The sequence below is a fragment of the Danio rerio genome, chromosome 10, assembly GCF_052040795.2.
Source record: "Danio rerio strain M-AB ecotype USA chromosome 10, GRCz13ab, whole genome shotgun sequence".
Classification (NCBI taxonomy): domain Eukaryota; kingdom Metazoa; phylum Chordata; class Actinopteri; order Cypriniformes; family Danionidae; genus Danio; species Danio rerio.
The window spans coordinates 48,260,001-48,285,000 of NC_141030.1; the positions used below are offsets into that span (position 1 = coordinate 48,260,001).

General features: G+C 39.9%; 3 protein-coding genes across 4 annotated transcripts in view; 2 read left to right on the top strand and 1 right to left on the bottom strand.

The window, feature by feature from the left end:
• npm2b (nucleophosmin/nucleoplasmin, 2b) overlaps positions 1 to 5,638 on the bottom strand; it is a 6,860-nt gene extending 1,222 nt beyond the window's left edge. The window contains 8 exon segments of the mRNA NM_001123007.4: positions 2,836 to 2,869; positions 2,945 to 2,973; positions 3,045 to 3,163; positions 3,254 to 3,347; positions 5,067 to 5,186; positions 5,258 to 5,340; positions 5,429 to 5,485; positions 5,590 to 5,638. Coding sequence (NP_001116479.2) covers positions 2,836 to 2,869; positions 2,945 to 2,973; positions 3,045 to 3,163; positions 3,254 to 3,347; positions 5,067 to 5,186; positions 5,258 to 5,340; positions 5,429 to 5,465 — 516 coding nt within the window. The 5' untranslated portion in view covers positions 5,466 to 5,485; positions 5,590 to 5,638.
• Positions 1 to 25,000, top strand: part of myo18b (myosin XVIIIB) — an 880,426-nt gene that overhangs the window by 129,504 nt on the left and 725,922 nt on the right. The window lies entirely within an intron of this gene.
• Positions 5,254 to 25,000, top strand: part of sez6l (seizure related 6 homolog (mouse)-like) — a 148,887-nt gene continuing 129,140 nt past the window's right edge. For both annotated transcript variants that reach the window (XR_015501496.1, XM_087271302.1), the window contains exon 1: positions 5,254 to 5,379. The gene's annotated coding sequence lies outside the window, so the exon portion shown is untranslated. The remainder of the gene's footprint in view (positions 5,380 to 25,000) is intronic.

The window sequence follows — 25,000 nt, forward strand, 5'->3', positions numbered from 1 at the left end:
GCAATATGCCACAATTTGCAGGAAACATACACGCATGCTGTTTGACCACTCATAAAACATTGCAAAAGCAATGCAACATTACCAGTGACCAATTCTAGTTCAACACAAATGCACAATCAACACTTATTTCAGCACTACGCAACATCTGCACCTGGGCTAATTCCACTGCTGAATGAACGCAGTCAACACAATGATCACTGCAGGTTCTTCTAACAACAGATGTTTTAGTGCAGAAGTAATGCATACATCTTCAGCACACAGATTCATGAAGGTATTCATAACATAACGCACGAAACAAAGTCTATAATGTTAACATTAGACTTGCTCAGATGCATATTTTACCGCTCAAAATCCTTGCCCATTTTTTTGCAGGTACCGACTCATAATGGTTATCAGACGTCTCACCATCTCCACCAGGGATGCATGATAACATTTAAAAACACTTTAAATAATCCGAGGGCAGTTTCAACTTGGTGTGTGAAGCTGCCATGTCTAGATCAAACCACGTTATCTACTGTACGTGTTCAACCCCTACTGTACATACTCTACTGTTTACCAAACTGAATTCCTGCTCCAGCATACTGCGATGAAGTGATGACTAGAGTAAACTCCAGTATTTATTAGCTGTACCACAGTAAACTGGTGTATTGTAGTATAATGTACCCTACAGTTTTAGACTATTACACTATTGGTGATTTGTTTATATTACAAATACCAAAATATATTTCATTAACTAGTAGAGGTAACCTACAGAAGAAGAACACAAAAATTGTATAGTAGCATAAAAGCAAATAATCCATCAGCCTTTCGATTTATGCGAGCTCTGGGGTGATTACGTTATATTAAAGGCACAGTAATAGCATCAGATGCACCAGGTTAAACTTGCGGACCCCTTTACGGGACTTGCATATTAAAAATACAGACCACAACTAAACAGGGACCGGTGTCTGAGCGGCGTTCTCCAAAACTAAACAGCAAATAAACTTATGCCTACTAGTGTGTGTGCAGCATTGTGTGCATGGTTTATACATTTATAAATCCACCTTAGAGGATATTAGGGGTTGTAAGTCAATGGCCTTGTTATTTTGGGGGTCACTGGTTGGAAAGTTTGAAAACCCCTGAATTAAGCTGTGGTCACACTGGGCTTTTCCTCCCATAGACTTCCATTCATACGCACGCGAATGCGTCAGACCGGAAACGCGGGGTCATAAGTCAAGTTTCGCAGGTTGATGCGGTGCAAAGTTCAAGCTTGGTGAACTCTGACCTGCGAAATCGCATCACTTGACTTCGTGAGACCAATCAAGGATCAAAACATGACCTCTCTGGACAGAAATTTAGTAATCGCTCGCTTTTTTAAATGTCTGATAAGCTTCTTTGCCCCTTTTCGCAGCACCACAGAACAGAATTTTGCACACAAACTGTAGTGACCGCAGCTTTAACTATGGCAGGGGTCAAACTTGTTCCTGGAGGGCCGGTGTTCTGCAGATTTTAGCTCCAACCCTAATCAAACACACCTGAACCAGCTAATCAAGCTCTTACCAGGTATACTTGAAACACCCAGGCAGGTGTTGAGGCAAGTTGGAGCTTAACCCTGCAGGGCACGGGACCTCCAGGAATGAGATCGGTGACCCCTGGGGCCTCATGTACGAAGACTTGCATGGAAATCATACTAAAACATTGCGTACGCACAAAGCTGTAAATGTGCGTACGCAGAAAAAAATTCAGATGTATGAAACACTGCGTACGCCGAATCCCACGCATATTCTGTTTGTACATCTGAATGAACGTGAAACTGAGCGCAACATGCACGAGCGCAAAACCCCTCCCTGCCTCCTCCCCCGTATGAATATGCAAATGACTCTACTTTGGCAAAACCCAACGAAAAAGCAACAACAAAAGCAAGAAGAGAAACTCTGAACAGAATGTGAATTGGAGGTGCTGCTTTCGGAGGTAGACCAGAGAAAAGCGGTGTTATTTGCAAATTTGTCCTCCGGAATTAACAACAAAAGAAAAAAAATAGAGTGGGAGAGCTTAGCTGATGCGGTTAACACAGTTGGGTCTGAACATCGCACTGAGTGCATTAAAAAAAGAAATAGTGTGGTTTATAGGTGTAAAATGTTGCAGTACTTTGAACAGTCTCAGTGGCGCAGCTCGTAAAACGCATGTCAACATGTTTTGACACGTTCGAGCATGAACTCTGAGTCCAGCGTCTGATGAACTCTTTTTTTTTTTTCCCCCGCTACATCGGATTTTGCCAACTATTTATCACGAGAAAGACAAGTAGGAATCATCAATAAGTTTGTGCATCATTTTATTTGCACATTTTTAGAATATTATGGAAATGTTTCTGATTCCCGCATGCGAATTCATCTTCAGATAGTGTCTTTATAGCAATGTGCGTGCAGTAGATCGCTCAGATTACATTGGGAAAACAGGCGACTGCTGCAAATTGTGCTTTAATGTTTGGCTGGTCAACTGTATGGTATGGAAATCTTACATACCTGCTAGATGAACTTGTCTCATACAGCTGCCATTGCAAGGCTCAAAGACACTTTGTAGAGAGGAATTTAACACAACTGCCTCTAGGAGTCGCCAATGGAAATAAAACAGACACGCACAAAAAATGTGCGTACGCCAGCCAGAAAGCTGCCGTGGAGCTGCGCACATTCCCACGTTCAGTTCATCATTAGTAAATCTAAACGCAAGCGATTCTGAGCGTGAAACCTGGCGTACGCAAAGTTTTTGTGCGTACGTAGCATTGATACATGAGGACCCTGAACTACAGTATGGTTAAACACTACAGCATTTTCCCCTCATAGTAGAAAACAAGCGCACCTTTTTTGGAGGATTTTCTCCATCTGATGCTTCCCTGCGTTTAGGAAAAAAAGTGATTAGTTTGAGTAATTAATGAAAAAAAAAATCTTCAATATTAGATCAGACTTACTCATCTTCTCCCTTTTCTGGCTTCTTTCTCTTCAAAAGACAGAGATTGCAGTGAGAAATCGGCTCAGGTTTAATGAGCTCGACAGTAAAGATGACCTTACTTTGCCAGCGCTGTTTTTTGTGACTTTCTTAACAGGCGATTCTTCGATATCTTCCTCCTCTTCTTCCACCTCCTCGTCCATCTCCTCGTCCAGCTCTTCTTCGTCAGAGTACTCCTCCACTGGGACAGATTTCAGCACAAGACTCGGTTCGATTAAAGCAGAAACGAGATTGTAAAGGGTGAATGCAGCGGTCATATGGGGTCACTCACAGGCCACATGCTCCGCTCCGACAAACACCGGACCAGAGCCGTGCTTCAGGCGAAAGGTCACCGGTGGATGAAGATCCAAACCAGACAGGTTAACCTGATGGAGAGAGAACAAAATCATACAACTAATCAATCTAGCAGATGCTTTTTGGGTTTGATTTGGCACATTAGCAAGTGAGGCTTATTTTATGAATATTTTTTTCCATTATATTTTTTTATTTTTACCTTAAAATCAACACAGAGCAATGCAAAAGGCAACGATTGTAAAACAAAAGGCTAACAAAAGACCAAACGACAGAAAAAAAAAAATTAATAATTCTTGGTCCATCAGTTCCTCCAGTTTTATACAAAGATTGACAGTTCTAGGCTAGTGGACGGGCAATTTGGTGATCTTGCAAACAATGACAAAGCCATACCTTTATACGTATGCTTGACATAATTAAAGGGTTTCCAGGCAATTAATGTGTATTAATATGGTGCATTTATCATGTATGGCCATACACCCAAAGCGCTTTACATTAGGGGAGTTGTCTTTCAACTTGTGCTGCTCCACTTGGATGCTCATGGAGCCACAGGACAACAGCTCCAGTGCTTCACCACAAACAGCTATAGGTGGAGTGGAGAGACCGTGATAGGGCCAGTTCAGTAGATGGGGATGATTATGAGGTCATGATGGAGGGAGAAATAATATTACGGTGCATTTTCTGCTTCTTGGGTTTAGTTACTTTAATGATCTGTTATATGTTTGGCAGTCCTGTTGACGTCGCTTCAGCATCAGTATTCTTAACCACGCCCCTCAGTTTACTACGCAGGGAACGCAGAGGAAGCCCCGCCCCTACTCAATATTCAGTTTCATCAACGTACTAAAATGGGTCTCAATTAGTCTCATATGGACATGAATTACATTTATTCCCTCATAGCAGTGGCGCAAAAAGGGGGTATGCAGTATATGCGGCGCATAGGGGCGCCACACATGGGGGCGCCATTGTGCCAAAACTATTTTTGAAATTATCCTTACTAAAAGTTTCAAATAAAAAAATAATAAATAAATAATGTTTTGTTAAAAATGTTTTTGCATTTTGTATGAGTATAATATTGTATTTTAATAAATAAAAGATTATACCATGAGTTGCATACGCTGGCACACACATTTTAATTCAAAATCAACACAACAACATGCAGTCGCAGAGCCAAGTGTAAAGTGTTCATGTAAATGTGACTTTAGATTTTTTTTTTACAATTTTTATCAAAATAAAACTGTCAAATCATACATACAGTACAGTTGAGGTCAAAAGTTATAAGATTAGTCTGATTTTTTTCTTTATTTATTATTAATTATTTAATTATTTTGCCTAAATAAGAGGGATCACACAAAATGTATGTTTATGTAAGTACAGACCTATTTCACATAAACCGATATTTAAGATAAAATATTTGGATTAAAAATTCACCTATATAAATATTATATACTTGATTATAATGATTCTTAACCCTGTTAAAGTTGACACATGAACAAATTGTCCGAATATTCACATTTTTTGGAACTGAAATGTTTTTAATCCTTCTATCAAAATCCATTTTATACAATATACATGTTTTTATGAATTTGTTATGTGTCATATTGATACATCAGGCCTTTTGGTAACTTTTTTTGTTCAAAGCTATTTTATTTTAGTTACAAAACTTGAACCCGCATACCTCTCAGTATATGTGTAGTTGCGCCCCTGCCTCATAGCAAACTAAATGTGCTATGAAATCAAACACTGCATGTTGACTTCACACGGATGTTCAAGTTAAAGTTGTCAACAAATCTTACCGTTGGCATGGATTTCGCGTGAAGCGTTGCTATGGGAACCGCCTTGGCGTTACTGTTTCCCTCGCCGGTGACCAGCTCGACAATATTGAACTCATCTTTGGCGGTGTGACCGAGACACATCTTCAAAACAAGTGTTAATTAGATAATGACCAATTAAACATGGTGTTTACAGTGATAAAGAGCGGACCAACCGTTCTCAGAGCCAGCTGGTGCTGATGGTTGGTGTCATCAGTCTTGAAGGACTCTTCTTTATTAGATTCATTGAGTTCACAACCTGAAAACACCACAGGATCCACATTTCCAGAAACCATCGGTAAGTCTAATCGGGTTTTGTTTTAAGGGATGAAAACTGAACATCTTACCCCAAAGAGTGGATAAAGGTTTCTCGGTTTTGCTCATTTTGAAACAAAAACAAAAAACTGAAAGGAGCATATAAGTTAGTAAACGTGTTATCAGTCGATGTAAAGGGATCTATTATTAACATTCTTACTATAAATATACACATATATAATGTTAATCTCACCAGAAATAATCTCCGGGCTGTTTCTAGGACAGCAAATGAAAAGAAAGAGCGGGTCTGCGCCGTGTGCTAGTTAAATGGCGGATGCTAATTGCTCATCAGGTGACGGTGATTAAGTCTGGATCACAGCAGGTTAATGAGGACTCTGACCCGCTGCATGACCTGCTGAACATCTCCTCTTATTAATCCTGTGTTCATCCAGAAGAGTTAAGCTGACTCATAATGATGCATACTTAACATGCTGTCGTTTGAGCTGTCACACTGGCAAGTCGACACGAGGTTATTTATAAACGTTACAATGATTTGATTCATTTCCCAAACTAGGATCATTTTTATGAAACGAAAACTTTGGGATGTTATTATTGTTTGGAGCTAATCATTGAGTCAAAACAAAAAGGTTTACTGTAGTGTTTGTGGTATCATTAAAATCTATCAGGCCCGTAGCCAGCCTGTTCAGAAGGGTGGTTACTTTAAATTCTGCATTTTAATGACATTTTAAGCCCAATTTTTAGCTGGATTAGCTTGTCAGATGGCTTAGTCCCTTTATTAACCTAGGGTTGCCACAGCAGAATGAACCACCAACTTATCCAGCACATGTTTTACGCAGCGGATGCCCTTCCAGCTGCAACCTATCACTGGGTAACATCCATACACACTCATTCACACACATACGGACAATCTAGCTTACCCAATTCCCTATACCACATGTCTTTGGACTTGTGGGGGAAACCGGAGCACTTGGAAGAAATCCACGCCAACACGGGGAGAACATGCAAACTCCACACAAAAACGCTAAATGAGCCAGCCGAGGCTCGAACCAAAACAGACCGTCGTGTCCCCCATAACCACTTTTTAATGTGCCAAAAATATTTCCTAAAAATTTACAAAAAAGAAATATGAAAAAGACTTATTTTTAAAATACAAATTTATTACAGCGTTTATCATTAGAAAGCAAATAAGAATCTGTTAAATTTTAAATAAAATAAAAAACTGGCCTATTGTTATTTATTAGGCAAACAACAAGCTTCTTCTCAAACAACGACGTAACTCATGGCTGAACGTGGTTCACGTTCGTGGTTCACGTTCGTGGTTGTACGATCCATAGTTTGGAAAAAAGAACGATGTAGTGACGAGTGTCTAACGTTTGATCCACGTTAGTTATAATGTAAAACGGCCATAATGATGCTCTAAAACAGGGGTTCTCAACTGGTTTGGCCATGGGACCCACATTTTTACATGGTCATCAAGCCGCGACTCAAATTTTTAGCAACTATAATATGATTTCAGGAATTATAATTAATTTGTATTTGTTTGTTAACACACAAGTACTGACAGATAAAACATAAGAAAATCACCAAGACTTACAAATAAACAACATTTTATTGCTGTCATTTAACAAAATGTTTGCACTTTTGTGATGTCCTTAGTTTTTGGAGTCGTCTTTTAAAATAGTCCACAGGTTTGTCTTCGCAACCGGGATGTTTAGTTTCTAAATGTCGTTTCAATTCAGAAGGTTTCATGCTCTCTTGTGAGAGCACCTCACTACATATGACACACTGAGCTTTTAAGCCTATTGTCATCAGTATAGGAATGTAACAATATTGTGAATACCGTCATACCGCAATAGTAATTTTTTTCAATATTACCGTAGGCGCATGACTCAATAAAACTATATTTCTGAGATTAGTTTGCTCAGGCGAATGAAGTGAGCGGGAGGTAGCGGGAACTACAATTCCCATCAGCCTAGGCGTGGCCCTCATCCTTTACGGTCTGTTGTCGCTACAGATCCAGTAATGCGGAAATGGAGTGTGTTGCTAGTAACGGGGAAGAAAAAGAGCTGGAAATGATCAATTTTAATCGGATGTGTTGAGGCATTTCGGTTTCTTTCTAAAAAGATACGAAAGAAGAGAAAAAGTGACAGACAAAGAAAAAAACAGCAAGCACTGCCAGACTGTGGTGAAATATAAGTCGGGTAGCACGACTAAAAACAGTCATGGGGACTGCAGAACACAGCACACTGTTCAGATTGATGCAGACATTAGCCCCTTTGCCGGCAATTTTCCGGAAAGCTTGTATGTGTGAACAGGTCCTTTTTGAAAATACCGGTAAATTCGTTCTGGCTATTTTCCGGAAAGAGAAGTTGTAACATTACCGGTAATTTGCCGGAATGCTGCGCTGTGTGAATGCAGAAGGAAGATTGCCGTAATAAGCGCGTGCACGTCTAGAACGTGCTGACGTGAGACGTCTGCTTTAGCCAATCACAACAGTCAGACGCATTTACGTCCGCGCGGTTTATGAGGATAAAAGCCTTTGAATAATTTTCCAGACACATTTAGCTGCTAGAAGTTAGTCAGATCACGTTTATATGTTCATCTTAATGCCAACTGTGTAAATAATTATCGATGAGATGCTTATGATAAGCCGTTGTTTGTTTACCTTCAAGCTTTGCGTGTGCCTGTGAAACAGCCTGTGAGCGCCGCACACGCACATATTATGAACATCTCGACATGCGAAAGTGATCCTGCGAAAGTTGTTCACAATATTGATCATCCACAGAGTTTGTAATTTAGTCAAATGTTTACAAACACAAGCGCAGCCGTTTAAAGCTCATTTGTGGTGAATGATGTCAGAATTTACCGGTATTTTGGAATGGATGTGTGAATGCTCTTTTCCGGAAAATTTCCGTAACGTCCTCGCCTGTGTGAACAGCTCTTTTTTTGAATATACCGGTAAAGTCTTTCCGGAAATTTTCCAGATATTTACCGGTATCACTGTGTGAAAGGGGCTACTGACTTGTACAGCAAAGAGACCTCTATCTCACTCATGGCTTGTCCTCTCAAGTGGTGGAAAGACAATGCACAGCGTTACCCACTGCTGTCAACCTTGGCTTAATCATATCTCTCTGTCCCAGAAACCTCAGTCCCAAATGAGAGGGTTTTTTCTGTTGCAGGGGATTGGCCAGAGATCCCAGCTTTTACCAGATTATAGTTATATGATCATTTTCCTTAAAAAACCCATCTCTATCTGAGTGAGTGAGTGATTAAATGTTGAATGTGATGAGTTTTCAACAATACTAGATTGAAACTTTATTTTTCTACAGGGTTTAATAGTTTTTTGTTATTAAAATTAAAAAATTGAAGTTCCTGTTTCGAAACTTACAGATAGATGGCTGATTTGTATGTCATTGATATGTTCAGTGCTAAGGTAAATAAACACTTTTGGCACTTTTTTCGAGTCTTTTCATTAGTTTTGTTTTTCCTGTAAATTATTCAATAAATACCGTACCGTGCCATTCATACTGAGGTATTATCGTACCGTGAAATTCTGATACCGTTACATCCCTAGTATACGTAAATCCATACTTTACATATTCAGGGTTGTTCTTGCGCTTCAACATATTTCTTGCTATAATGAAATTAAATTTCACATGTCAAACGGTATGATTGTCGCGTGCGCATTTCAAAATAAAAGTCCAGTATAAGCAAAATATAAGCTAAAGTCTAAACTTTTGTTGTTTTATTGACGACACACTCTGCGACCCCCTGAAAATTTTCCTGCGACCCACTTTTGGGTCACGACGCACCAGTTGAGAAACACTGCGCTAAAAAATCCAATGTTAGTTTTGTTAAAAACATGCACTCGCTTTCCATATGAATTGAAATATATGTAAACGGCACATATAGGGTCAGTGTTTCCTTTAAAAATATATAATAGAGAACATTACATATTCTATTCTAAATGAACATAAAATCACTTACAAAAACTAACACACATTCTAATGTCATATATAAATCATATAAAAAAATAATGAGGCTATTTATTAAGAAATTAAATTTAATATTTATTAGAAAATTAAAAAATCTGTGCCCGATGATTGGGTTGTCGTGGTCCTAACCTTCGACCACCACCCGTTCCACAATGCACCGGCCCCTTACAGCTCCCCCTGCAAGTGGTGGGCCTGCGGGAGAATGGTCCTACGTCGCTCCTTCGGGCAAGGCCCGGCCGGGTTCCGTCGAAAAAAACCCGGCCACCAGGCACTCGCATACGAGCCCCAACCCCAGGCATGGCTCCAGGGTGAGGCCCCGGCTGCGCCATACTGGGCGACGTAACAGTTCTGTATGTTATCGAACACATAAGGGGTTTTTGAACCGCACTTAGTCTGACCTGTCACCTAAAACCTGTTTGCCTTGGGAGACCCTACCAGGGGCATTAGCCCCTGACAACATAGCTCTTAGGATCACTCAGGCACTCAAACCCCTACACCACGATAAGGTGGCGGTTCAGGGAGGAGACACCCGGGAGAAGCTCGGAATAGAGTCGCTGCTCCTCCACATCGAGAGAAGTCAGCTGAGGTGGCTCGGGCATCTGTTTCGGATGCCTCCTGGACGCCTACATCGGGAGGTGTTCCAAGCATGTCCCACCGGGAGGCGGTCTCGGGGAAGACCCAGGACACGCTGGAGGGACTATGTCTCTCGGCTGGCCTGGGAACGCCTCGGGATCCCCCCGGAGGAGCTGGAGGAAGTGTCTGGGGAGAGGGAAATCTGGGGTTCTCTCCTAAGTCTGCTGCCCCCGCGACCCGGCCCCGGATAAGCGGCAGAAGATGAATGAATGAGATGATGAATGAATTAAAAAATCCTACTTCAATAATAAAATTAATGATGAATATTATTATTTTTATGTTTATTATTATTAAGTAGGATTTTGTTTTTTTTTACCACTGCAGAAATGTTCTAGCCAGCAGGCCCATGTCATATACAGAACAGTTACTTCATAAATAACCTACAATAAATGAAAAGGAATAACCTATGCTATGTTTTTTTTTCTGATAAGAAAGGGACTAAGCTGAAGGAAAATGAATGAATGCTGTGAAACTGTTCATTATGAAAAGAGTTATAAAAACACATTGATTTGACATCTGTAAATGTGATTAGTTGACTTACGAGAGAGTAAACGTGTTGCCTAAGATCACTGACTTTTTCTAAGTCAACTTGATGCTTTAAAGGCAACGGGTGTACTCACGTTTTTAAGTGCAGTAACTAATCGCTGTGTGTGTTCCTTTAGAAAATCATCTACTGTAAATAAGCAGTACTCGCTGTAGTTATAAGTGCAGTCACCAGCCCCAGTGTCTCTCAAATCACAATATTCTCCAGAGATGCAGTCAGCTCATCAAAGATGCAGGTTCGTTTAACTGCCGTTTTTTGCGTGTTGTTTATGTCTCTGAGTTGCGCATGTGTCTGCCTCCTCTGTTCCTGACTGCTGGGATCTGTGATGTATTATTAACGCTCAGCCTGTGGATTACAGTATGGAGAGAGAGAGAGATTTGGTCTTCGGGTTTGAGCGTCTCTCTTGGGGTCCCACGGCCCCTCGGCACCATCAAACACCAGAGCTGTGGATGAAAGAGAGTCCAGGACAAACAGACTGTGATATGATGAGGTGTGGAGGTGCAAGACAAATCTATATATCTTATGCTATTATTGCACTGCTCTCTGGAATATATTATTCTGGGGTGTGTTTTCCAGAACTTAACTCGCGGCTGAACTATCATAGTAGGATGCATCGGATGGGAAAAGAATAATGTTGTGACGAGTGTTTCCCAAAATCCGTAGTTTCCAAGGCTCAACAATAAGGACTGCCCGATGGCCCAGGGCCAGCGTACAGGATGCTCAGGACAGTAGATAGGATTGTTAGTGGCCCGATCGGGCATGTGCTGCCTTGTCACCAAAGTTTAATTTGGCTGCGACTGTCAATTGCGTGCAAACAAGGTGCTTTCACACCTAAACATTTGTTTTGGAAGCTGTCTTGCTTGCCCAGGTAGCATGGTTCGTTTGACAAAGGTGAATCCCGCAATAGCGCTCAGATCCACGCCAAAATAATCAGTCCGAGATCGATTGTAATGAGAAAGCAAAGCGAACCAACGAACTAACAGACCAGGCTATATGTGTTTTATGGTTGTGTAATAGTCATGGCTATATGAAAGGAGAACTACGAGTATATAGGTCAGGATGTCATTCCTACCGGCAAATGTGCATTTCATGTCGAATATGAAAGTGAAAGCAGGCTGAAATATTACTGAGAGCTGTTTATCTGTTAGGAAAACTGACAAAAATGACCATTTCATAATTTTTCCAAATTTTAATCTTATAATATTTTGCATTAGGCCTATTGTTTTGTTCATTTCTGCACCGACACCTGGAAAGAAAGATCAATATTGAATATCAATATATCAGTTCATCTGCTATTTCTCTATATAATTTAAGCCTATAATATATATATATATATATCAGTTCTGTCTGGTTCTCGAATCTGATTGGCTGATAGCCGTGCAATATTCTGCAATATCAGAACTCCTACAGCCTCTTTACCCTTTGTGTATTACTCCGCCCACATACAGCCAGCATAAAAGCAGACACTACAGATCTGAAGTTTAAAAGATGCTTTTAACTGTTTTAACAGCTGTTTAACTGTCAGCTTATGATTTGAATCCAAGGCGGAAGAAAGTAGTTCTTTATACAAAAGGGTTTTTGAGACTCTCCATATTTGATTTTGTTTTTATATACACAATTATGCCGTCAAACTGTTGTATAAATGCAATATCACACGAGTAGCAGCGCAATATGGCTGTATATCGGCACTGGTGGGGGCACTAAGGCAACGCACGCCTCCCACCAGTGCCGATATACAGCCATATCGCACTGCTACTCATGTGAAATTGCTCATATATATATGCTCAAATTTGTTTGCACCACAGTTGTATTTTTTAAAATTGTCTGTTGTGTTTAAAGAAAAGTTATGCTGACATTATGTTTGGCTTTTGACACATTATTTAAAATATGTGGCTAAGAAATAGTTATTAACTATTTTTTTGGTGGAGCCAGTGAAAATTTCAGCAGGGCAAGAAAAAATCTGAACCACTGACTTAATCAGGCCCGTCGAAAATATCCTTAGCGTTGAACCCTGGTTTCTCTGTCGCAGATCCATCACTTGAACCACGTTATTTATAATGTAAAACACCCATAATGACACTCTAAACAGGGTGGAGGAACTACTCTGCCCAGTTGCTGGAATGAACTGCCTCAGAACGGCAGAGTCACTCGCTATTTTCAAGAAACGACTAAAAACTCAACTATTTAGTCTCCACTTCACTTCCTAATCTGCAATTGCCTCTCTGGATATACCACTAACTTTACTCAAAATAAATAAATAAATAAATTTACAAAAAAATTACAAAAACAAAAAACAAACAAAAAAAATTACTAAATTACTAAAATATTACTAATACTTTCCTTCTTAGACTGTACAGACCTGAAACTTGCCTACAGCACTTCTTCATTGTTGCTCTTATAGTTATGTAAATTGCTTATGTAAATAGCTGACACATATTTTGACATTTTAAATGTATTATTGATTAGAAAATAAAGAAAATCCTACTTTAATAAAAAATATTACTGATGATCATGATTATTATTATTATTGTTATTATTATTATTGTTCTTATTATTATTATTAACTAGGTTATTGTTTATTTATTTTATTTTTTTTTACCACTGCAGAAATGTGCTAACCAGCAGGCCCATGTCATATACAGTACAGATTCTTAATAAACAACCTATTATAAATTAAAATGTATGCTGTGTTTTATTTTCTCAAGCTTTGGAGACGTAACATAAATTCCGCTTGTCAATAATAGGTCATCTACAGCTTTCGTCATGAGCCACAGCTGTGTTCAAAATGACATCAATGTTTTCAAAGTGCACTGTGAAGGGAGCACGGTTGTGAACATGAAGATCTTTAAGATCTCAAAACTCAGGGCTTCTGGTAGTAACTAGAACAGCAAACTCGAGTAAAGGAGGTCGAGCCTTCTCATTTATGGCTCCTACATTCTGGAATAGCCTTCCTGATAACGTCCGAGGCTCAGACACACTCTCCCAGTTCAACACTAGATTAAAGACCTATCTGTTTAGTAAAGCATACACTCAATGCATCACCTAGCGGGTTCCACACAGGCTTCTGCATCTTGCTTATATACACTATGAACAGCAGCTACGCTAATTATTCTCTTTATTCTCCATTTCCACCTGGATGCTCATCCTTAGGTCCTCAGATTATGCAGAGTCACTGATTGGACCCAAGACTAGCGACGAGATGATCCCAAGGTGTCCATATCCGGGACCAGGCCGTATCTTGAGCTGCTGCTGCGCTGGTGGTCATGGTGGAGTGGAGAGCATGAGACTGATTCCAGTGACGCTCCCAGTGACGAGCATGAGACGGTTCTTTAAAAATGACGCTTTTGCGGCTGCCATTTTGCACGTTGATTGTGCATGATCACTTTAGCGCCCTTTATTTAGTCACGAGGTGTTAAACGTCGACAGAAAACGTTAACAAAAAGCGTCCTGGTGTGCACTGGCCTTTAGTTGGCTAACAATGTTTTTCGGAAACGCACCCCTGGCGTCCGTTCTTCGTAGCTCGCTTAAATGATCTAAGATTATTTGGCAGATCCCGGATCTTTTAATCTTGATAACTGATCTCTCGCTAATTTGGTTCTTCAAACAAGTTTGCGAATCAGATTAGAATGTCTGGATAAACTGATCTGAGATCTGCGTGTGTTGTGAAGGACAGATCTATCCATCCTTGAAATCATGATCAGCAATGCAACGATTGGCTGACAGCACAGCAGCGTAATGACATCATCTGATTAATATTCAATTATCCATGTGAGCAAAATTACATCAAATTAGCAGTAAACGGCTTGTTAAATATGACACACAATAACTTTACACATTTGTTGTGAGCTGCAGGCTTTACACTTTCATGTGTCGGGAGCAATTTATTTAGTTTTACAGTTAGAGCAGATTTTCCTTATTATAGTAGTTTTATAGTAGCCAGTTTTTTAATCGTAAAGAATAACTGGGTGTTTACAAAAGCATTTTGACATTGGTAAAGGTGTCCGCAACTTTTATGAAGCATCAAATCACCGTCATATTAACTGTCAAAACATGTTCATGACTGCATAAATGTATTATTGCTTTTTTATTGTGCATTTCTATTATCACACACAAATTGCGATCAAAAAAGCGATCAAAAAAGGTCAATAAGTTTTCTCTGTGCACCACCAGGTGGCAGTCTTTGTACTCTTATTTCAGGGGTGCAAATTGCTTAAGATTTATAAATATGTGTATATATATATATATATATAAAACTTTATTTATTTTATTAATAACTAATACATTTTATATATAGTTTAAAAATATTGACTATTTTCCCAAGTGTATATAACTACTGATGTAAGAAAATATTGGCACATACTTTTAGTATGTTCTTTGCTTGAAGTGACCCAATCTATCCTGAATCTTAGGCTGTACTCACACTATGTACAGTTGCCTGGAACCGGGCCAAAGCACGCTTGTCCCCCCTCCCGTCTCCCCCGACGGCCCGCACTCACACTACAATCGGGCCTCGGCATGCTTACGTCATCGCTGCTGCGCTGTTCAGTGAGAAGCGCTCTCTCACTCAGCAGTACAGTGGAGATTGCTCTAGTTATATCGTGTCAGTGGTTTGTTATGCAGTGACATGCAGTCAAATATTTCGCCAAACAGTCCTTAGGGATGCGGGGACACAGTCAGATATTTCACCGAACAAATCCGCCACTTTTGGCGCTCATAAACAGTCATAAAGCCCTCGTGCTGCAGGAATGAGGAGGTCTGCTGAAGGTGCAGCTGTCGTGCAGTGAGGGGTTTGCGTTTTTAATAAACTACTGCAGTTTGCGTTCACTGAACAGTCAGAATGATTAATAAATCCATATGAAACAGTCCCTTAAAAGTCACGTCTCGCTTTCAGTTTCGGGCTTTGGCTTTAAGTGTGAGTGCAAAAGTGTGAGTGCAAAACGTGTGAACTGCGCTCAGGCCCACCTCTTCCAACCGGGCCAGGGCCGGCCAAGTGAACCGTGCCTGAGCCCGATTCAGCGCACTCACACTTCTCAAACGAACCGGGTCTGGGCACAATTCGGATAGCATAGTGTGAGTACTTAAAGGCGTTTTATTTACATCTATTTTGCCTACAGACTCTAGCTACGTGTGCAAAACCTGCTTACCCTAGCAATGATAGCAGCAATTAGAAAGCCGCAACATTAGTTTTTACAATGCAAATCAAATTAGATCAGCTTAATCGGTAAATAAAGCAAGTGTCATATAATAATATCTCTACCAAAAGACAGAAAATACGACTTTACAAACTGTATCGTAAGTAAATCATATGAACATTTTCATATCAGCAAAGAGCTTAGAATGACCAAGAGGTTCCATTACAACAGCAGCGCGCAGCAACAGCTCCAGATTCAGCCATTTTGGAGTGAAAGCAATCGGCTGTCCATTGGATCTTGTTGCTGTTGCAATGAAAAGCAGCTGCTTTGTTTATTTGTTATTGATTTATTTAAAAAGTGTATTAAAGCTGAGATACAACCTGAAAGACAAAACAACACTTACTATCACAATCATCAGCACTTTTAATAGTTTATTTTACAGACTTATAATAATATGCTGCTGTTCTATTGGAGTTTTCATTTCAAAATGGCCGCTACGCCATCTAGTGGCTGTTTTCCGAATCGCACTAGAGTGTCGCCTCTTGGTGATGCTTTTCTCTTTGATATTAGACAATAATATTACTTAATAAGATATAAGTTAATAATATAAGTTAATTTAAAAACTGAATAAATATAAATTTACACAAATAAATGGACTCAATGATGGGCTAAACATCTGCAGATTTCTGCGTGCAGATTTCGTGTGGGCCTAGATATGAGCTGTGTTTCAGTATAACTTGATCATCTTCTGCATCTCCACACCTGTGCTCACCACAATGACTCGCCAGAAACAGGCTGAATCCCTGTAAATGAAATGTGAAGCCACATGGGACTCGAGCACTCACGCTGGAGAGTGTGTGGGAGGCCTGAAGTCAGTCCTGTGTGTGTGTGCGTGTGTGTGTGTGTGTGTGTGTGTGTGTGGGCCTGGTTCTCCTCCATCAAGCACACACTGCACAAATGAAGCCAATGAGTGTGTTGCCTATTATTAATGGTGACTCAGACAGAGTGTTTGTGGGCTGTCTGCTGCAGTGAATGACGTGTGTGTGTGTGTGTGTGTGTGTGTGTGTGTGTGTGTGTGTGTGTGTGTGTGTGTGTGTGTGTGTGTGTGTGTGTGTGTGTGTGTGTGTGTGTGTGGTGGCAAACGGCTGTTCACATCATAACAAGTGTGCAAGTCATTATCAATCAAAAATGACCCCTTTTAGTGCACACTCAAGGCTTATTCATTAGTAGATGCACTCGCTCTGTCTAAACCAAGCGGCAACCTCCCGCTCTCCCTCAGGAAGCCGATACGGAAGTAACTAAAACTGCAATTCATCTGAAATTCCGCTAGTCCTGGCCGCTCCTGGCTCCAAAACAAAGCAAATTTCAATTAAGCCCACTGTTAGAATAACTCATCCGTTTCCTTTATATTAAGTTATATTAAGTTTGCATAATTAAGGGCGTGGCCACTTGAGTGACAGCTAGGTCTCGCTGGTCTCCGTCACGTCACCTCAGCTGAATCCTGCAGATTATCCACTGAACTCGGCATATTTATCGTATTTCTGTGTTGTTTTATGTGGCTTTACACAGTCAGCTGCCTTTTGGACTTGTTTCCTACAATTATTAGATGGCATGGCATGCTGAGTGCACTTAATTGTGCTCACAAACCATTCACGTGGCCTCCGTTTCCCATGTGAGTAAAGTTATATACTTATATACCATCTCTATACATGTATTTGTTTTATTTAAGATCATTTATGGTTTATATTTATATTTAGAGCTGTAATGCACTCCAGAATCTGTCAGATTGATTAGCTGTAGGCTCTAGATCAGTCATCTGAAGTGTTGTCCTACAGTGTTATGCTGGAGTTCATCAATAGTCTTACAGTAACTAACACAGACTATATCTGAAGTGCTTGGAAGTAATTTGCGTTTTTCTCCTGTTGAAAAACGTCATAAGAACAATGTTTAGTGGCTCAGTGTATTACAGCAGTGTTTTTAAAAGTCTAGACACTTTATTGATATAGTGTACAACCAAACACAAGTGGTCAGAACACAAACGAGTCACAAGTGATAAAGTATTAAGCGTTCTCCCAAAGTAAAGTGTGTCTGAACCAGGTCCAAGCTAAATGCCAGCAGGTGTCTGTAGCTCCGCCCACTCTCCGCCTCTTTGCCCTTGTTTGGTAATCTGCCGTGGGTGTGATCATAGATATATACACTAGATATCGCATAGGTACCCTGAGCATGCGTCAATAGCGCCGCCATATTGGTACAGTGCTCCCAGGACAAATGTCATTCAACCGCACTAGTCAAGACAGTGTTATTACATGAAGATGCGGGACTTTAGTGCTGTCTACGGGTGTAGTAACGAGCAAACAAAGAAATCAAAGCACAAAGGCAGAACATTTCATAGGTATTATTAAGTTTTTTTCTGTTTTTGTATGTTCTGAACTGTTGTGCTAATCAGGTAACGTTATTGATGATAACAGTCACTTACTGCATTCACCATACGGCAAAGCAGCTCCAACTCGCACTAAACACTTGGCTTATGCTAGTTTTGTTGAATAAAATCAGCAAACGATGCAGGAGAAATATGACAACGAGATGCTGCGCTGCCAGAAACTTGTATTATTGTCGGCTAACGTTAGTGAAAGAGTCGTTCGGGGGATTCATTCACAAACGAATCGCTCCCTCCGGCAGTATGAGCAGTGAAAGCAGGAGAGGAGCTGTGTTCAGGACATGATTAGATCAAGTTTAACAGGGAGGGTGAATAGTACATTTCTGTACACACAAACACAAGCTTTTTGTCAGGAATGCCCGTGCGGTCACTGATCCATCAATGTAGAAAAGTGATGTAAAATTATAATTTTCGTAATTAGAAAAAAAAATTACATACTAACATCCAGGAAAACTCCCGATCACAGATATATGTGTATATGTGTATATCTCTGGATTTGGATGGCCACAGTCCTCCACTGTACCTTGGTCCCGCATTCATTTCAAAGGAGCGCTACCCTGTACCAAGATGGCGGCGCTATTGACGCATTCCGTCCAATAGACAACAATAGGTAAGGCGACTTCTAGTGTATATATATCTATGGGGTGTGATGACGCGCAATCAAAATGGCGATGGTTGGCCGCGCCTACTTGTGGCTTCTTTTGCGCTCTTTAGAAACCCATGGGTGACGTCACGGATACTACGTCCATATATTTTAGTCTGTGGTTTAAACCACTTAATATATCTTAATATATTTCCGCATCCCAGCCAAACTAAAACAAGACTTTTACTGAAGAAAAATGTAATATGAACTGCTGTGGAGGGCGTCACGGTGGCGCAGTGGGTAGCACGTTCGCCTCACAGCTAGAAGGTATCTGGTTCGAGTCTTGGCTTGGCCAGTTGGCGTTTCTGTGTGGAGTTTGCATGTTCTCTCCGTGTTGGCGTGGGTTTCCTCCGGGTGCTCCGGTTTCCCCCACAGTCCAAACACATGCGCTATAGGGGAATTGATCAACAAAACTGGACGTAGTGTATGGGTGTGTGTGAATGGGTGTGTATGGATGTTTCCCAGAACTGGGTTGTGGCTGGAAGGGCATCTGCTGCATCAAACTGGAATAGTGCTGGAATAGGCGGTGGTTCATTCTGCCGTGACCCTGATGAATAAAGGGACTAAGCTGAAGAAAAATGAATGAATTGAAGGTTTATGTGCATCAAACTATTTACAATTGGCACTGTACAGACAGCTGCACTGATTTCCTCACACTGCATTAATGCACTGAGCAAAGCAACACACCGTACAGAATATTGCATTCAATGTACATTTACATCTTCTGAAGCTCTGCCTGGCAACCAAAGCCATGACCTTGGTGTTGCTAGCGCCAGCTCTTTTCTTCAAGCCAGAAAACCCAAGGAATTCTGAGAAAGACTGAAAGAGCGTTTCTGATCCTGGAGAAAATCTTAATTAGATGGAGGAGGTTGAAGGATTATCTCCATTTTCCTGCAGTCCATCACTGAAATGCCACCAAACTGGCAAAATCCACAATATGCTTAGTTTACTTAAGAAGTGCTGAAACAGGTCTTCTGCAGCTAATGCGGTGTGGAAGGCTCCTCGGGGAACACAAACTCATTTTTTTTTTGTTTTCAGCACCTTTGGAGCACTTCCCAGGAACAAATAAAGTCGACATGAATTTGCAGGCTGGTTTACTGCTGGGAGGTGATGTATTATCAAGTGAACTGGATATTCAGAGAGGACACTAAACTGGAGGATTGATTTAAAACATCAGGAATGAGAACAAAGCTGAGGTGCTGCATTAATGCAGGGCTGTTATGTTCTTTTACTGCAACAACATCAAATTAATACAGCAATTGTTTCGTTGGCAGGATTTTCAGAAAGGTTTACAGTCTAAAATCAGAACTTTATAACGGTGTCTGCAGGGTCTTAAGTAATGTTTAAATCTCAAAAGCTTAATTTTTGGGCCTTAAAAAGTCTTAAATCTACTGAAATGTTGTGTTGTAGGTCTTAAATCTTGTTTTAACAAGTCTTGATTTTCATATTTATTTTTTCTTCTTAATTTTATTATTATTGTAGACTGAAGGCATTGACAGCTATGGTTTGTTCTATTATTAGTAAGGGTTATAGGGTTTGTGACTGTATACAGTTGAAGTCAGGATTATTCGCCCCCATTTCATTAATTTTTCTTTATTAAATATTTCAAAATGTTTAACAGAACAAGGAAATTTTCACAGTATGTCTAACAATATTTTTTTCTTCTGGAGAAAGTCTGATTTGTTTTATTTAGACTTGAATAAAAGAAGTTTTTAATTTTTTAAAACCATTTTAAGCTCAATTATTAGCCCCCTTAAGCAATATTTTTTTTACCTGCCTAATTACCCTTGTGAAGCCTCTAAATGTCACTTTAAGCTGTATAGAAGTGTCTTGAAGAATATCTAGTCAAATATTATTTACTGTCATCATGACAAAGAGAAAATAAATCAGTTATTAGAGATGAGTTATTACAATTATTATGTTTAGAAATGTGCTGAGAAAATCTTTTCTCTAAAACAGATATTGGGGGAAAAATTAAAAAGGGGGCTAATAATTTAGGGGGGCTAATAATCCTGACATTAACTGTATATTTGAAAATTAAAAACAAATATTAATGAAAAAACTAAATTGTTGTTAATGTATTATTAAATGTATTATTCATTTTTTTAAAAGGGCAAGTGAAAATCTTTTTCAACGCGGATATTCAAAGAAAGTCCTTAGCGTTTTGCCAAAACGTTTAGAGAAAAAAAAGTGTTAAATCAATAAAATCTCTGAGACATTATCAGGAAGGCTATTCCAGAGTTTAGGAGCCATATATGAAAATACTTGACCTCTTTCAGTGGACTTTAGTGATGAGTGGTTCATGAACGATTCGCTCATTTTGAACAAATCTTCAATATGACTCGGGAACTACAAGTCCTCTCAGGGAGTGATTCGTTCATCCGCACGTGTGCACATTTGTGCAGGTGGTATCGTTCATTTCAAGTGTTTTAAATCGTTCATTGCGGAAAGGCAGAAGCCAATCAGATGCGTTTAGAGCCGGAAAAAGAATTGATCCGTTCATGTCTTTTGGGCTAGTTGTAGATGTGTTTGGAAGCGATTTGTAACATTTTAATGATATTTTGGCAAATTGGACCAAATGAACGAAATGACTCGAAAAAAGATTCGTTTATCTCGATGAACGAGACTCAAAGATCAGAGTCAGTAAAATGATCCAAACTTACCATCAGTAGTGGACTTTGCTATTCTGGGTTTAACCGAAAGATCTTTTGAGATCTTTAAAAACGTGGCAGAAATCCTCGTTTAAAGTGAAGAGGAGTTTAATTTAATATGTTGTGTGTTTTTAAAGTCAGTGTAAGCTAAGTTGCTGCAGACTTTTAGTTCTGTCGGAAGGATTAGAGGAGGAGCTTAAAAATAAAGCCCTGCCCCTTACTCCATGTTCCATTTCAGGTGGACATACAGTTGCATGTTTGTGTAAAATTAACTTAGTTTCTTTCAAATACTCCCCAAGTGTGAAATTTTTCACAGTATTTGTTATAATATTGTTTTCTTCTGGAGAAAGTCTTGTTTGTTTTAGCTTGGCTGGAATAAAAGCAGCATTTAATAAATAATTGTTAAGGTCGATATTATTAGCACTTTTAAGGATTTTTTATGTCATTGTCTACAGAACAAACTAAAGTTGTAATGACGTGCCTCATTAACCTATTAGTTAGGCCTTTTAACGTCACTTTATGCTGAATACTAATATCTTCCTGAATAACTAGTAAACTATTGTGTACTGTCAGAAACTTATGTTTAGAAATATTGAAAGAAATCAATATTATTACACCCTTTGAGATTTAAAAAAAAATCATGTTTATCTTTATTCATTAATTTTCCTTCAGCTTAGTCTGTTATTTATCAGGGGTCGCCACAGTGGAATGAACCGCCAACTATTCTGGCATATGTTTTACGCAGCCGATGCCCTTCCAGCCGCAACCCAGTACTGGTAAACATCTTGAGTATTTGATGTGTACGTGTGGCAGATGCAGTGCTTCCAGTGCTGGGCAGTGTGCCATGCGTGTGTGACGCCTCATTAGTGTGTAGAGTGGATGTCATTGCCAGCACTGATCTGTGATCTGACCAACCCTCAGAAGCAGAGCACTGATCACAGACGAGGAGCGGCACACATCCAGAACCCTCATTCCTGCTTAATTACACCCAAACAACAGAGACTTTCATCAAACCGTACAGTTAAAAGCCAAATTTGTTTGTCCTTTTGTAAAATCTTTTATTTATTTATCTTTCGATATTTCCCAAGTGTTGTTCAACAGAGATTTTTCAACACATTTCTAAGCATAATACTTTTAACAACTAATTTCTAATAACTGATTTCTTTTATCTTTGCCATGATGACAGCACAGGGCTGCACAGTGGCGCGGTGGGTAGCATGTTCGCCTCACAGCAAGAACGTCGCTGGTTCAAGTCTGGCTCTCTCCAAGTGCACCAGATTCCCCGACAGTCCAAACACATGCGCTATAGGGGAACTGATGAACTAAACTGGCCGTAGTGTATGAGTGTGTGTGTGAATGGGTGTTTTCCAGTACTGGGTTGCAGCTGGAAGGGCATCCACTGCGTAAAACATATGCTGGAATAGTTGGTGGTTCATTCCACTGTGGCGACCCCAGATTAATAAAGGGACGAAAAAGAAAATGAATGAATAAATATTTTGGAGGTGACTCAGTGGTTATTACTGTGGCCTCACAGCAAGAAGGTCGCTGGTTTGAGTCCTGGCTGGGTCAGTTGGTGTTTCTGTGTGGAGTTTGCATGTTCTCCCCGTGTTGGTGTGGGTTTCCTCCAGGTTATAGGCGAATTGATGAACTAAATTGACCGTAGTGTATGAGTGTGTGTGTGTGTGTGTGTGTGTTTGTGAGTGAGAATGAGTGTGTATGGGTGTTTTCCAGTACTGGGTTGCAGCTGGAAGGGCATCCGCTGCGTAAAACATATGCTGGAATAGTTGGTGGTTCATTCCACTGTGGCGACCCCAGATTAATAAAGGGACGAAAAAGAAAATGAATGAATAAATATTTTGGAGGTGGCTCAGTGGTTATTACTGTGGCCTCACAGCAAGAAGGTCGCTGGTTTGAGTCCTGGCTGGGTCAGTTGGTGTTTCTGTGTGGAGTTTGCATGTTCTCCCCGTGTTGGTGTGGGTTTCCTCCAGGTTATAGGTGAATTGATGAACTAAATTGACCGTAGTGTATGAGTGTGTGTGTGTTTGTGAGTGAGAATGAGTGTGTATGGGTGTTTTCCAGTACTGGGTTGCAGCTGGAAGGGCATCTGCTGTGTGAAACATATGCTGGAATAGTTGGTGGTTCATTCCGCTGTGGTGACCTCTAATAAATAGGGGACTAAGCTGAAGGAAAATGTATAAATAGTTTGGAAGTCAATTCTGGAAGATGAATATGAAGTATTGAGTTGTTAAACTTAGCTTAACTAAACAGTTATGATCAATTTCAGGACCTAAAAATACAAACCCTGGCAATTCACGTCATTAAAGTGGAAGTAGTTGTTAATTCAATGCATTATTTTGTTATTCAAATACTTTTGTCATTGATTTTGTTCCATAACCCCGCCCCCTACTCAATATTCAGCTTCAGTTAAAAATGTCACACTGAAATACACCCCTGCAGCAACATCCGATTCACACACACTTTAATAAAGAATGATGAAACTACACATTAAAAAAGCAAAGGAAAACACCACAGCGCATGATAAAAGATGGCACAATTCTAGATTGGAGTGCGCTGTCCCTTTAAGCAGATTTCTCCTGATGAACGAGTCTTCATCTCTCCTCTCGAACACTTACTGAAGTAATTAACAGAGATTATCGTAAAGCGGCTTGATTCGGCTAACAAGCATGTGAAAATGACTCTCTCAGACAAATGACTTTCTTCTCAGGCCGCTGGATTGATAAAAAAACAAAGTAAAATTGCATCAAAGCATCAGAAATCTCAAAGCGAGCCGCTCTTTAATGTGCTTTCTGTCCAGCTCTTCTTCAAAACCCAGCAAACTTCAGCTCCATCTCGATTCTTTCAGCCAGAGATGAGAGATGTGGAGTAAATGCTAATGCTGTTATCGTGGACGGTGAACTCCCTGGACCGGTGAAGTCATGCATGATATCATATGTGGGCCTGCACTGTGGATTGATTTGGGAAAAACATTGGGTAATGTAAGAAGAGCCTGAGGTCTCCGCCGGGAGTTTTAGATTGCCTTTATGGTAAAATAGAGACTCTCATTTATTCTGAGAAATATACCGCTCAGGTTACATGTTTGAAATCTAGTTTTGTGCAATTATTTAATTTAAAAAATGTGTTTGCGCCCATTTTAAATACATATATGACATACAAATTCATTTTTGAAAGAAATGTTGTCATAATATTGATAAAATGGCCGTTTACAGATACATTTTGCAAGCATTGTAATTGTATATAATAATTTAAATTATATACACTAACTGGCCACTTTATTAGGTACACCTTTCTAGTACTGGGTTGGACCCCTTTTGCCTTCAGAACTGCCTTACTTATTGATGGCAGAGATTCAACAAGCTACTGGAAATATTCCTTAGAGATTTTTCTCCATATTGACATGATAGCATCACACAGTTGCTGCAGATTTGTCAGATTTGTCCACCACATCTTAAAGATGCTCTATTGGATTGAGCTCTGGTGACTGTGGAGGCCATTTGAGCACAGTGAACTCATCGTCATGTTCAAGAAACCAGTCTGAGATGATTGAGCTTTATGACATGCTGCGTTATCCTGCTGGAAGTATTCAATTC